At 33.2% G+C, this 15510-nt stretch overlaps 1 protein-coding gene across 1 annotated transcript in view; it reads left to right on the forward strand.

Annotated features, from left to right (window-relative positions):
* Shoc1 (shortage in chiasmata 1) overlaps positions 1-15510 on the forward strand; it is a 111143-nt gene that overhangs the window by 73793 nt on the left and 21840 nt on the right. The window contains exons 17-23 of the mRNA XM_021262254.2: positions 4050-4228; positions 5225-5297; positions 9708-9777; positions 10979-11157; positions 12060-12177; positions 13400-13511; positions 14857-14978. Coding sequence (XP_021117913.1) covers positions 4050-4228; positions 5225-5297; positions 9708-9777; positions 10979-11157; positions 12060-12177; positions 13400-13511; positions 14857-14978 — 853 coding nt within the window. The remainder of the gene's footprint in view (positions 1-4049; positions 4229-5224; positions 5298-9707; positions 9778-10978; positions 11158-12059; positions 12178-13399; positions 13512-14856; positions 14979-15510) is intronic.

Below are 15510 nucleotides of genomic sequence, written 5' to 3' on the forward strand. Positions count from 1 at the left end.
ACAATGTTGAGTTCCTAAAACGAGGGGAGAAGTGCTCCTTCTTTTTTCTGCTTTAATTGTTTGATATAATTTATCAGTTAAAATGTTTATGAGCCTGCTGTTGTTATATAGGTAGGTTTTCAAGCTAGGAATATACTTTCTTTAATAGGTGCTATTCAAATTTTATATTTCCTCCAGAGTTAGTTTCATTAATTTGTCTTCCAAGGTACTTCTTAGAAGTTGTCAAATTTATTTCAAAAAAGATTTTTGTAATATGCTTTCTATATCCTTTTAAATTCTGTAAAATCTGTGCTAATGTCTCCCAGATCTTAATATTGTAATCTAAAAATGTGTAACTGATATTGTGTAACACAAAGAAAAGGTCTAAAAGAGCAGGGTAATTGGGAGGGGTAGGGGAAGGGAAAAAAGGGAAAGGAAAAATGTGAGAAGAGGAAAAAAATGGAAACAAGGTCTTTGCAAATAGGGAAGGGTGGAGGGGGTGAAGGGAGGGCAAGGGAAGGGGAAAAAAAAATAAGAACCAAGATACTCATGTAAAGGTACAAGATCCCAATGATGAATGTAACTATATTATACTGAAAATGTACCAATAAACTTAATGGGGGAAAAATAAAAAAAGAAATAAAAAAAATAAAATCAGGAACATATAAAAAATATTATCTTTAAGATGGAAATAATCCCATTCCTGACTCCCAACAGCTGATGTAGAAGATGTAGATGTAGGCGATGTAGATGATGTAGAAGATAAAGCATGTTTATGAAAGCTCTTGCCATGATTCCAAGTTGAAAAAACATTACAGACATGAAGTAGACCCTGATAGGGGTTACTTGGTCCAACTTACAGGTGGTTCAGATAATCCACTGACTCAATAGGAAGCTTATTAAAACACAACACTAAACAACAACAAACACCTAAAAATCACATTTCCATTCAAAGTAACTAGGAATAACAATGTTTTAGGAAAATCTGAATCATTCCTATAGAGCCCTCTGGTGGGACTTAGAAGCCAACTCACATCTACCATCTTTGCCACATTTGCTGTTGACTTAGCAGAGAGATTGATTCATTAATATATAGTCAGCCTTCTGTATCCACAGGTTCCACATCTGTGTATTGAAATATTTAGAAAAATTTTGTCTAAACTGAACATGTATAATTTTTTCTTGTTATTATTTCCTAAATAATATAGCAATTGTTTATACAGGTTTATATTATATTAGGTATTATAAGTAATCTAGAGATGGCTTAAAGTATATGGGAAATTGATGTAGGTTATATGCAAATACCATACCATTTTATGTAAAGAACTTGAATATCTGCAGATTTTGGTATCTGCTAGGATCTTGGAACCAATCCCTTGTGGATACTGAGGGACAATTTTGTATTCTTTATCTAGACTAGGAACTTGTGTGTGTGTGTGTGTGTGTGTGTGTGTGTGTGTGTGTGTGTGTGTGTGGTACTAGGGACTGAACCCAGGGACTTCACATTTTTCTGTACTCCAGCCCATTTTATTTTTTAATTTTGAGATAGGGTCTCACTAAGTTGTTAAGTTGCCCAGCCTTGGCTCAGTCTTGCAATTCTTCTGCCTCAGTCTCCCAAAGTTGGGATTACAGTCATGTACCACTATAGCTGGCTAAAATATGAAGTTTTTATGGAACTTCTCTTTGTCCTGAACCCTAGCATTCATTCATTCAACCACTACCAAGCAACCATGGTGCCATTTGCTGTATTTGGCTCCCAGGGATACAGTGGAGGAGTCAAATGAAGTCTCTGTCCTCATAGCCTTTATAGTCAAGTAGTGGTAACACACAAGTAAACAACCAATAGTAGTGATACATACTGTGAATGAGGAAGTACAGAGGCTTACAAAAGCCATTTTCTCTGGCCAAAATGCAGTATATTTCAAAATGCATATATTTTGAAAAAATAACATGGCACCCAGAGGGATGGATAGTACAAAATGAGACATGAAGTATAAAGAAGATCCTGTGGTGAAGGGCTTACTTTAGTAATAAATTTGGATTTTATTGGATTTTAAAAGGCCAGTGGGAATTAGTGAACAGTTTTTAAGCAGAAGAATGATGTGATTAGATTTTTGTTTTTAGTGATCATGCTGGTGGAAGTTGATAGAGCTGATTAGAGGAAGCAGGACTGGAGGCCAGGCAGGAAGCTGCTGCAGTTCAGGAAGAAGTCAGCGCTAGGTCAGAGTGGGTACATAGGGAGTTTTAAGTTTATTGATAAAATTCTGTTTGTGGCTGGATGTGGTAGGGACAAGAGTTTCATTCTTTATACTTTAAATTTATACTGCACAAATTCATAAGTATGTGTAAAATAGTTCATTTAAAAATACTAAATGCTTTGGATATGTACTGATGTCTTGTAAATTTTAAATTTTGGAATAAAAGGATACCCAGGAACTTCCTAAGGGTGGCCTCTGAGGAGGTAAGGTATATTGTAAAGATAGCCATGGTCCTCATTCCTCTCCATGTCCACAGGTTTTGCTCCATAACTTTGGATCTCCCTGAACTGAGAGGGGTAGCCTGTGATCATATGGAGTGCTTGTGGGGAGGTAAAGAAAATGAACTCTCATCCACTGCCAGTAGGAATTTTAAATGGTAGAACTTCGTAAAATAGTTTGGCAGCTTCTTAAAAGTGAAATATACCTACCATATGACCCAGCTATTCAACTCTGGTATTTACTCAAGAGAAAAAAAAAAAGTATGCATCTGTGTAAGAACTGCATGTGACAGTACACAGTAATATCCCAAACTTTTGGAACCAACCCAAATATCAATCAATAGATTAATTTATAAACAAATTGGAGAATACACATTCAATGAAATAATACTCAGTAATAAAAGAATTATTGAGACACAAACCAACATAGCTGAATCTCGATGCTGCAAAAGAAGCCAGACAAAAGAGTACATACTATATGATTCCATTTATTTAAACTCAGAAAATGCAAACTAATCTACAGAGATTAGTTGCCTGAGGATATGCGGAAAGATTGGAGAGTGGGTGTGCAGGAAGGGAGGTATTACAAAGGGGCACAGGATAATTTGCGGGGTGATGGATATATTCGCTATCTGGGTTATGGTAATGATTTCATGATCCTGTACATGTGTAAACATTTATGAAATTATGTGTGGTACTGAAATTTATGGTAAATGGATTATTCCTCAATAAGGCTGTTAAACAATGAAAAAAAGAAAGTGGCAGCAATGACAGGATAAGTGCTTTTGAAATGAGGGAGATTTTTGAGAGGAGTTAATGACAATGTGTCTTTTACTGTCATAAGTTTTTAGAATTTAAATGCACATATTTTTCTATCATGTCTAGTCTTCTACTGTGAAAGAATTTGTATGCTAATACAGTTATCATGTACATAAATAACCACAAATGAAATACAGAGTTGTATAGAAAAAATGCTAAGAAAATTCTAGTGAATCAGCATTTCAAGAGGACTTGCCTGTTGGGTGTGGTGCCACATGCCTATAATGCCAGCACTAGGAAGGCTGAGGCAGGAGGATTGCATGAGTTTGAGGCCGGCCTGGGCTACATACTGAGTTCAAGACCAGCCTGAACTACATAATGCGGCCCTGTCTCAAAACACGGAAAAAAAAAAGACTTGCATGTATGTGTAGACCCTGGGATTTAGCAAGAGTGGAATAATATTAAATAAGTTAGAAGGCAAGGAAGGTTAGAATATATTCAGGGAATAGGTAGAATATATCCAGTATATTAGTGTTATATAGTTTAAAAAGAGACGTGGTTCATATTTTTCACTTTCACTCAATTTTAAATAAATATTTGAAGAGGTAGATATATTTAAACTGTTTTAAACATTGCAGAAAATGTCAGATGGTACTGCAAAAGTATGTATAATTTTTGTGTGTCAGTTTAAAATTTTTCAGAAAAAGTTTTAATCAAAATCAGAATTGGATTAGATTAAATTTTAACTTACTGTTATGAATCATTTCCCTCAGCTTTTTTGTCATGGAATGTCTCAAAAGATTTATGCAATTTTTTTCTAATTTTGCTCTAACAGGATATTTGTCAAATGCAAAAGATGTCTACAAAAGCATTTTAGGCTCTTATTTGAATGACATTTGGAGACAGCTGAAGATTGTACAGTTTATTAAGGGAAAAAAGCCTGAATCCAACCATAAAATACAAGGATTACAACATCAGATACTAAGTTGGATGCAAAGTCAACAGCAAATTAAGGTTAAATACTGGAGTAAAGCAAATAAAAATAGTCAGTTTAAATAAGAATTGGATGTAACATAAACTTTTGTACTTAATTATGAAATTATAAAATAATCTGCTATTTGGCCCCTTGACAGTTTTCTCCTTCAGTAACAAATCAGACTGAGAAAATATGGTTTGCATTATTGTCCACATATCTTCAACTTTTAAATACTTTAGCTTTTATTATAAACAGTTGCCTATGGGTGGGTTCTCCAGTTGCCAAAGCTTTTATCTGGTACTTATTTAAGCCCTTGAATATTTATACAACAATAGAACTATAACAATTTATTTTTAGAGATTAAGCCAGAATCTCATCTGACGTGATTGTACAAAAAAAAGCACTTAGTTTATGCCTTGACTTACACTGTAAATTATTGGCTCACTCTACATCAAGCATATGAAGATTGCATTAATAATGATTTAAGACAAAATGCTTTTTAAAATCTTATCAAGCAGAAGAACATTTCAAATGTCTTATACTAAATCTGGATACAAATTTATAGGGACTTTTTCTTCTTTGTCCCATCTATGTCTTTATAGTTTCTTGAGTAACATTCTTAAATCATTAAAATAAATTAAATCAATAAGTGAGAAAGTTAAAATAGAAACATTTGCTGCATGCCAACTTTCCCCACATGATACTGCTTCCCCTGTGCTGTCACAGAGAAACTGATCATCTTATGTACACCTCATGGGAATGAGGTGGTCATTTCTTGATTTCCATAATCATGTATGTGGAAATACTTGAGGATTGCTAAGAATACCCTACTTCAAAATATTTTTCTCATTGATATTTCATGTTACTACAATTTATTTGTGTTTAAGCATTGACATCTTTTGCAAAACACTTACTTTGTAATCTCATTGTCATTAGTTTCCTGTGACCAATGATGTTTGCTATTTTGTCACTGTAACAAAATTGAAAAACAATAATCATTCAGAGATATATATGAAATTCTTATTTTTGACTAGGTGCTGGTTATACTAAGAATGGACTCAGATGACGAAAAACATTTACTCATTAAAACTCTTAACAAAATAGAAGGTAGGGACTTCTAAATTATGCTTCATTAGATAACAAATGCTTGAACATATAAAAATATTGATTTAACCAGGTTTTAAAATTCAAGTACTATAATTAGCATATCATAAAATTTACTGATTTTATAACTCAGTGGGCTCTAGCCAGTTTTTAAATCAATATAGATTATGTCTGCAATATAAGTATACTATAATGTTATTAATAATTTACATCTTTTATTGATTATCTACTAGTTACTAAATACTGGCTACTTACAACTCTATAAATAGGGCTTTTTAAAAATAAATTTTATTTTCTAATTTTTGAAGTTAATGACAGAAGTCTCATTGAGAGCTTAAGAGTTAAATATAGTAGTTAGTATCTACTGCCAACTGCATAAGTTTGTCAACTCCGAGAGTGGGGAATGGCCAACTGCTGACTTCAAGGAGTAGGGAAAAATACCAGGAGTTTGTAGATTTTCTTAAATCACCTACCCCATGCTCTATCAATGATTCATTGCAAGAGTCCTGAGGGAAAACTCCACAGAGAAGGGCAAAAGGCATAAGCTCATGGATGGCCCTGTAACACCATGGGAAAGCAGAAAGTGAGAGCAAAACTTCAGAAACACTCTTGGCTACTGTGCCGCACTTCCCACAGCCTGATCATCTTAATGTTTATACTAACAGATTTAATTAAGTGGAATACTTCGCACATGGTGTTGTGGGATAATGTGGGGCAACATCAGCGAATATATACTTATTTTTGCACAAGGGCTACTTCTATAAATAGGTTTTGACTCAGCTTTACAAATAAAGGTAAAACTGGTACCATGTCAAATCTCACAGGCAGTAAATGAGGAAATCATTTAACTTTAACCTAGTTCTCACTGGTTTCAGTGTCATTTTAACTCTTTACCCACTATTGTCCCCTCTGTCAACCCTTTCTTTGTGCTGTGGAACCCATTGCTTACCATTTAGACTCTTCTTCATCTTCCTTGTCTTTAACCAAAACCCAATTTTCCCCACATGGTACTGCTTCCCCTGTGCTGTCACAGGGAAGCTGATCATCTTCTCTATATACACCTCGTGGGAATGAAGTGGTCATTTCTTGCTTTCCATAATCATTTTCAAAATATGATTCCTCCATCCTTCAGGGCTGAGACATATTGCCATATGGCTTTCTATCACTCCAAATTACCACCATCTACTAACCATGTAATCATTCCTCATTACCTGTAGATAGTTGTACACTTGGCTCTTGGAATTCTCCATACTCTAGACTCCTAATCCTGCCATTTATCCGAGGTGTTTTTTGTTTGTTTGTTTTGTGGTTCTGGGATCAAACCCAGGATCGCACGCATGCCGGGCAAGTGCTCTACCACTAAGCTATATCCCTAGTACTATCCTGGGTGTTTTAATATTTATGTGAATGATTTATCCAACGACCTGGCTTTATAGTTTCATTGACCTCCATAACAAAAATTATATTCATCTTTAATTAATTTCTTGGCTATATCATGGACCTTGTGACCTTTAAATTCCAATACATTACTTTTTGTCTACACCTACTTTTATCCCTTCCATAGTCTGTATCTTAGGGAAATAACAGCTGTAAAATCTCTTTTTGTTTCATTTTCTTTTCTTTCCACATGCTGTATTTTGATCCACCACTTTAATCTGTCTTGGCTTTCTATTTTACTTTCCATTTAAATCTTAATTCTGAATAAATCAATACACTGAAATTCTCTATTCCTGCACCTGAGCTGCTCAGCACTGTTGGAAAAAAGTCACACAGCCATTTCGTTGGTGCCACTACAACCCCATCTACTCTGAATTTACCTAAGCTTTAAATACCTCTTAACAATCTTTCTATATACACTATTCTTAGTTCACATTCTCATTTTGCTAATGGCTACATCACAAACCCATACCATGCCACCCATCCTCTCATTTTTAGAAGGGACCTAGGGCTTTTAAGTTCCATTAGGTAAGAATCTTCCTCAGTTTCCTTCCCTACTGTATTCAAATTTACCTTCATATCTTTCTGGTCTTTTATCCTTTTCTCTTTTCTCTGTTGACATGAGCCTCTTCCCACTGAAGACCTGTACTTTAGATATGATCTGTTCCCATAGATCTTTAGTACTTTACTCCATCGGTCGTTTCCTAGTCCAACCTTACTCTCAAAAGGCTCTTTTTCTTATTATTTAAGGCCTCTAGTATTAAAAATGAAATGTCACCCTCAATTTAAGTCACTTTTTGGTTACTGTTTCTCTTTCTTTTATAAACTATATCTCTTGTCATCTTTATTTCCTAAAATATTTCTTTAACTCTACCAAAATATTTATTATGCTGTTTAATATCTCCATGCTTTTATACTTCCTGTTTCTGCTATGAGAATGTTCTCCTTCTTTAGGGAATTAAGCCCTATACATCCCCTAAAAATTAGCTAGGGATGCTGAGGATTTAGCTCAGGTAGCAGGCTTGCCTACTGTGTACTAGGCCCTGGCTTCAATCCCCAGCACTGCAAGAAAAAAATAGTTAAAAGTTGTGTTCAGGAAATACTGATTTAAATGCTCTTCCTCTGTACTCTTAGGGCATTATGTGCATACTTTTTTTCTTTTTTTGAGACAGAATCTCACTATGTAGTTCAGACTGGCCTTGAACTCACTATGTAGCCCAAGCTGGCCTTGAACTCAATCCTTCTACCTCAGCCTCACAAGTGCTGGGATTACAGGCATGTGCCACCATCCCTGGATCATGTGCATACTTTTAAGTCGCCCCTTACCAGCTTGGGCTGATTCTCTTTGCTGCTTACCTCTCTATAATACCAGCTTCTAGGGGATATGGATTTTCACCAAATTTGTGGTCCCAAGACTCAGGAAATGCATACAGTGTTCACTGAATGTGCCAATGACTATCTCTCTGTGTATACTGACACTAGTGGAAAAGATTAAATTCACATACAAATATAGCAACAAATATCTGCACATCAGATCAGCTCATATGTTAACTAACATTTTAAATTACAGTAATGTGAGAATGGAAGATTCTTTTGGTAGAGCCTTATAAAGAGCTATTTCTTAATGAATCATATGTCCATGTTCCAAATTTAAAACTTGGGTCTTGGGGCTGGGGATTTAGCTCAGTGGTTTCACCACCTGCCTTGCAAGCACAAGGTCCCGAGTTCCATCCCTGGTACAAAAAAAAAAATTTGATCTTATTCATTATTTCATTTAGTTTTCCAACCCTGGAAAGACGAGTTCTTGTTCACCATATTCATAAGATTCTTAGTACCAGAACATTAGAGCAATACTTAACAACTGGGGAGCTGAAAATGGCACAGTTGTCTGGAATATTTGCAGATTATTACTCTGTGTCTCTTCTTAACTAGGCTTCCAGCTAAAAACTCCCTCTTTTTTTGGAATTTGGAAATATGTCATCATTCTTGCTATCTTAATTTCAACAATGTCTACTGACACAAAAATCTTGAATCTATAAACTGGAAAATGTTTGTATTCTCTTTAGACTGACAAATACCTTCAGTTTCTAGGAGCTAGGGCTTTTTTTCTGTCTAGTGTTAGAAAAATGTGGTTGGATTTTTCATATATTTTCAAAATCTAGTTATCTACTCATTAAGTAATCTGTTTCAGGATCATAGCAGATTAAAGTTTAAAATACGAATCATTTTATGAAGCATGAAATGGAAATTTCTACCTCTACCAATCTATTGTTATGTCAAGTACCAAATCTATCATCACATCAAGTAAAGTTACATATAATTATTAATCATTACTCTTTCATTAATACATGACACTTTTGTGACTTTTATGACTGAAAACATATACTAATGGAGTATGAAATTAATTTGGACTACATTTAGCTATTCTTGAATCAGCTATGTCTATCAAAATTAAGCTGAATGAGGGTATAGAAATTTTTGAAATTTATATTTGTTTAAACATTACTAAACTAAGAACTTTAAACTATAATTAAGAAGCAGAAATGACTCTAAGAAATTGATGGTGCCCAATAAGTTTTCTGCATTTTATATAGCCAGCAGAAAGGAGGACGGGGTAAACATTTATATTACATTAAAAGACAATACAGCCTCTTGTTATTTTGTTAAATTTTTGGCTAGAGAAAAATATAAAAGATCAAAATAAGATTAACTACACAGTTAACGAATGTTTAATTTGGTTACTTTAAAATTAAATTTTTTATCCTTTATTATTTCACATGGGAAATTTAGATCTTTTTTTGCCAATGGTTTGGACTTTCTGATATTCTAGACTTAGAAAATGATCCATCAAATTATATTTTAAGTACTTTTCTTTAGTTTGTTTTTGATGGAGTGAAATAGATGACACTAAAAATAATCTATGGACAAAACTCTGAAAAACACTCTTGTTGAAAAAAAAATTCTTTTTTCCAACAGGTTTAACATTGACTGTCTTTCATTCAAGTAAAAGAAAAGATTTTCTGGAATCTAAAGGTGTTTTAAATGGGTAAAAGCGTATTTCTTTATCTGTGAGGGACAAGCATATTAGTTCCATAGGAAAGGCAACATTTCTCCTAGAATTTAACATTAAAAGTTTAATAAAATCTGAAATTAATCCTCTTCCTGAAAAATACCTTACATAGAACACTTTAACTCAGATCATTGCCCTGTGTTTTATATATAACTAGTCTTCAGAAATTTATTTTATTTTAATATCCTCAAATTATTGTCATTATTATTGTTAGTACAGAAGTACTTGTTTAGACACACCTTCCTTTTTACCAGTTTGTTTAGCATTGACTTTTCATGTCTCCTTTCTTTCTTTTGGGTTCTCCTTCCTGATTTTTTTTTTTTTAACTCTAGGGATTGAATCAGAGCCTCTCACATGCTAGGTAAATGCTCTACCACTGAGGTACATCCCCAGCCCCCAAAATTCTTTGAGTGAGGGCCTGCTAATAATAACTCTAAAGCTGGCTTTTCAAATCTCTTTCCTTTGCCTTATTTCACATAGAAGTTCTTTATTTCTAATATTGGGATACAAATAATTAAAAGAGATATAAATTAAATGGAAACCCATAAAAACTGGACAGAAATACTTTTTAACTTCTAGATTGTACTGAACAGAAGGTGGCAACAGAGGATTTTTATTATACTAAGTGCTATATTATATAAAATTTGAAGATGGGAAAGTTAAACTTATATAAGCATCCATCTTTTTAATGTTTGTTAAATTACTTATGAAGCCCACTAAGGAAAAAAACATATTTCAGAGCTGTCAGAAATATTCTGTTTGTAAGATGAAATTGAAGGGGCTGGGGATTTAGCTCAGTGGTGCCATGCCTGCCTCACAACTACAAGGCCCTGAGTTTGATCCCTGGTACTGGGGAAAAAAGAGAGGCTGTAAGATGAGATTGATTTCTCATGATGATTTCTGTTATTGATAGTACTTAGATAATAAAATCAGAAGTCTATTTGAGGTATGATATAGTCTACAGTTTTGTATATCTTGGTATTTTAAAAGTATGATCATTGCAAAAAGGGATAAAAATAGATTACTACAACTAGAGAAGAAATCAACAGAAAAGTGCACTAGTGCCTTTCCAAGTTGAGTAAGGATAGAGAATAGTCAGAATAATAGTCATCTATTAGCATTCCAATTAAATAATGACACAGATGTAATTCTGTTTTGTTGGCTCTTTTGTCTTTAGTACAAGTTCTTGTGTAATTGTATATAATCAAAATATTGGAGCAGATTTTCCCTGGAATAATTTCTCATTTGTGGTGGAATACAATTATGTAGAACACTCTTGTTGGAGTAAGCACTGCGAAAAATTGAATATTCCTTATGTTGCCCTCAAAGTGATTCTTCCAGACACAGTTTTTAAAAGTAAGGATATAAAGCAAAGTCCTTTTTTTCTCCATTAGAATGAACTTTTTTTCCTTTCTATTTATGATCTATGGAAAGAAAATAAGCTATGGCAGAAAATATTTTATAGTTGTATTAATTCCCTTGTTTTTGATTATCCATATCTTTTTATATGTGAATTGATCTTGAATAGGCGTTCTTTTATAAATTACCTGGCTATTTATTCTTTTCCAATTGGTCTGTAAAATATTCTTCCTGTGAGTTGCACATAATTTAAAATTTTGATATAAATCAGTTATATTTACATAGCAAATGTCCAATATAAACAAGTAAATAAAGCAGGCTTCAGCATTTTAGGTACAGAGTGACATTATTTTTCCCCCTTTTTTTCTTTTTTTTTTTTTTTAAGTATATGTGAACATAGGCAGGCAAATGTATAGAAAATTTTATATTAAATATCTTTTAGTGTATAATAGTTTTAATAAGTAGTTTAGTAAGCTTTTAGTAGTAGTTAAATACTTTATTTTAGGTAGGAGAATAACATGGTTTCTTTATTTGTTTTGAGGTAGTGGGGATTGAATCTAGAATTTTACACATGCTAGGCAAGTGCTCTGCCATTGAGCTGTATCCTCAGCACTTTTTATTCTATTTTGAGACAAGGTCTTGCTAATTCACCCAGGCTGGCCTCAAACTCATAATCCTTCTACCTCAGCGTCCCAAGTAGCTAAGTTGACAGGTGTGTGCCATCATATCTATCTATTTTATTTTCTTGTTCAGTCCTTTTATTCTGACTTCTTAATTTTTTATAATGAATTTTTTTACAACTCCTTAAACATACACTTATTAATTTCATGTTTAGTAAAAAAGAAAGAGCCAAGGTATGAGAAAAAAGATAAATATTTGTCAGTGTTTTCTTTATTTAGGAAGCACCTTGCTGGATAGATTTGGTGGTTTTCTTTTGGAAATCCAGATTCCATATGTGTTTTTTGCATCTGAAGGACTTCTTAATACTCCAGAAATACTTCAACTGCTAGAATCTAAGTAAGTTGCTGATTTTGTAACTTTAGCAAATATGTGTGTATATATATTCTGATAGGCTACATACTGTGCTCTATATGTAACACTATTATCTCTCTGACCTAAGCCTGGAGTTATATCATATAAGAATAGTTTTCCAGAGATTTTCTATCAATTTATATTTTTATCCCCAAGCTATACTCTCTTAATTATTGAATATTATCTTTTTGGTAATATTTACCAATTTTATGGACAAAAATGAAACTTATTCTTTTTTTTCCCATTAAGTTTATTGGTACATTTTCGGTATAAAATACAGTTACATTCATCATTGGGATCTTGTACCTTTACATGAGTATCTTGGTTCTTATTTTTTTCCCCTTCCCTTGCCCTCCCTTCACCCCCTCCACCCTTCCCTATTTGCAAAGACCTTGTTTCCATTTTTTTTCCTCTTTTCATATTTTTTCCTTTCCCTTTTTTCCCTTCCCCTACCCCTCCCAATTCCCCTGCTCTTTTAGACCTTTTCTTCCTGTTACACAATATCAGTTATACATTTTTTAGATTACAATATTAAGATCTAGGAGACATTACCACAGATTTTACAGAATTTAAAAGGATATAGAAAGCATATTACAAAAATCTTTTTTGAAATAAATTTGACAACTTCTAAGAAGTACCTTGGAAGACAAATTAATGAAACTAACTCTGGAGGAAATATAAAATTTGAATAGCACCTATTAAAGAAAGTATATTCCTAGCTTGAAAACCTACCTATATAACAACAGCAGGCTCATAAACATTTTAACTGATAAATTATATCAAACAATTAAAGCAGAAAAAAGAAGGAACACTTCTCCCCTCATTTTAGGAGCTCAACATTGTGCTAATCCTAAAACTGGATAAAGATAGTAGAAGAAAAAAGTATGAACATAGATAGAAATTTGTTTAACAAAACAAACTATTGGAAGTCAGATCTGGCAGTATGTAGAAAGTGTTTTTGTTATAGGTGAAACTTATTCTTTACATTTATATTTTATTTGCATTTCTTGTTACCAGAAAATATAAAAATTTTGTTATTTTTATGTGAATTGTATATTCATGTCTTAGAGTCATTGATAACACTAAGAATGAGCATTCTTGTTTAGGAAGTTTTAAACAATACTGGAAATAATATTATAAAGTTCTAAATGAATTCTTGAATTTTTAGATCTTCAGTTCTAAGGTCATAATTTACTGCATTTTGCAGACACAATATCACACTAGTGGAGAGATGCTGCAGTCAATCATTGAAACTCTTTGGAAGTACGGAGCACTATGTAGTGCTGACAATTGATGAATGCACTACTGTAATTTTGCAGGTAAAAACTATGTAGAAAAAACATAAACTCAAATACATTAAAATACATATAACTATGTAACTTGTTATTATCTTTTCTATAGAGAGTTTATAACCTATTAGTGATTTCTTCTACATTTTGCAACAAATGCTAAAATTATCACTGGAAAATGACTATTACCAAAGTTTTTTGATGCTATATAATCTTTAACATACTTTAAGAAGACAAAGTAAATATAGAATCTTTAATACAAATTCTTAGCCTAATATTCCTTATGTTTTCTTGATTAGAGTACCAGTTGAAAAAATATTAATTTAGTATGTTAAGAGTGGGAAGGATAACCAGGTTTGATGGCACAGAGTATAAATTATTGGCAAATATGGAATGAAATATTTGCTCTGATGAGCAAAGCTTGTAATATAAGAACTATATGAGCTTGGCATAGTAGCACACACATGCAATCCCAATACCCTGGGAGGCTGAGGCAAGAGAATTACAAGTTCAAGCCCAGCCTGATTGATAGGAACTTAGTGAGATCCTGTCTCAAAATAAAAAAAAATTTTTTATAAAAGTGATGTGGATGTAATTCAGTGCAAAGGCCCTGAGTTCAATCCCCAGTATGGTGAAAAAAAATTAGATGATGGAAAAATACAATTCTGTTAGATAAAGAGATATTGTATTGTGTCTCACATATTTAAAGTTCTTAAACAATTATTTTTCCATTTAGCAAAAATTTTTAAACCCATTTATATATTGTTAGAAGGACATTTTCTAAATTATTCACTGTAGGGCTGGGGATGTAGCTCAGTGCCATCACACCTGCCTGGCAAGCACAAGGTCCTGAGTTCCATCCCCAGTACCAGAAAAAAGAAATGAATAAAAATAATAAATTATTCACTATGTCAGAAATTACTTCTGTTTAAAGAAAAGGGGATTCCAGGCTATTAGGTTGAGATTCCTAGGAAGTCCATTACCTGCTGCTTTCTCATCTCCCTTGAACAATCATGTAATGCAGATTATTCTGTGGGGTTTTAAACACATTTTCTATTCCCTTTGGAATAGTCAGTTCAGTCCACAAAGGACATTGCCAAAAACAGAGCCACTCTATAGGTTACTTTCTTCATATCTAGGACTTTGGGAAATCGACGGACCTTTTATGCTGAAGCTATCATTAGTTGTTTTATGTCTAGAGTGGCTTTTTTCCTACTACTTCCAGTGTGATTTTAATTTTTTCTTGAAAAGGGAGTCCATGCTTATGCCTGTTCTCAAGCTATCATTTACATATCACAGATTCTTGAAATATAACAATAATTTTCAACAACTGTTCAACCTAATGAATCTTTTTATTTTCTTTATTTTCTGATAGGACCTAGAAGAATTGAATTATGAGAAGGCATCGGACAATATAGTTATGAGATTGATGGCATTATCATTCCAGTACAACTATTGTTGGATAATATTATATACCAAAGAAACATTAAATTCAGGGTATGTAAATATTTCTTCATATTAAGCCATGCTCATATTTCTTGGTAGTCAGTCTTGCTCTTTGAATTGGTACGCAAATTTTGTTTTTTGTTTTTTGTTTTTTTGGTACCAGGGATTGAACTCGGGACCTTGAGCTTGTGTGGCAGGCGCCAGAACCACTGAGCTAAATCCCTGGCCCCTACTACGCAAATTTTTTTGCTTGCTCATCTAGTTTGCTTTAATTTAAGGATTCTCAAGACAGAGGCATGATCATAAAAAAAACAAATTGGAATTTTGGAGATAACACATATTCCGTTGGATATTCTGTGAAAAATCATTCTCTTCCCCCATCTCACTGTGAATTGCTTCTCTTAGTGTTTTATAACTTTGTAACTCTGAACTTGTCTGCTAGAAAACAAGAATTTCCTTCTAAATGCTCATTAAATGTATCACCATTTTCTTGATATATATTTTGTTATTATATAGCTCTTACTATACTTTCTTTGATTAATGTGCTTAACTAAAAATTATGAAAATTGTACATCAGGATAAT

Source organism: Heterocephalus glaber, unplaced genomic scaffold (assembly GCF_053883595.1).
Source record: "Heterocephalus glaber isolate CG9 unplaced genomic scaffold, H.glaber_assembly_v1.0 deba00001479, whole genome shotgun sequence".
NCBI classification, from domain to species: domain Eukaryota; kingdom Metazoa; phylum Chordata; class Mammalia; order Rodentia; family Bathyergidae; genus Heterocephalus; species Heterocephalus glaber.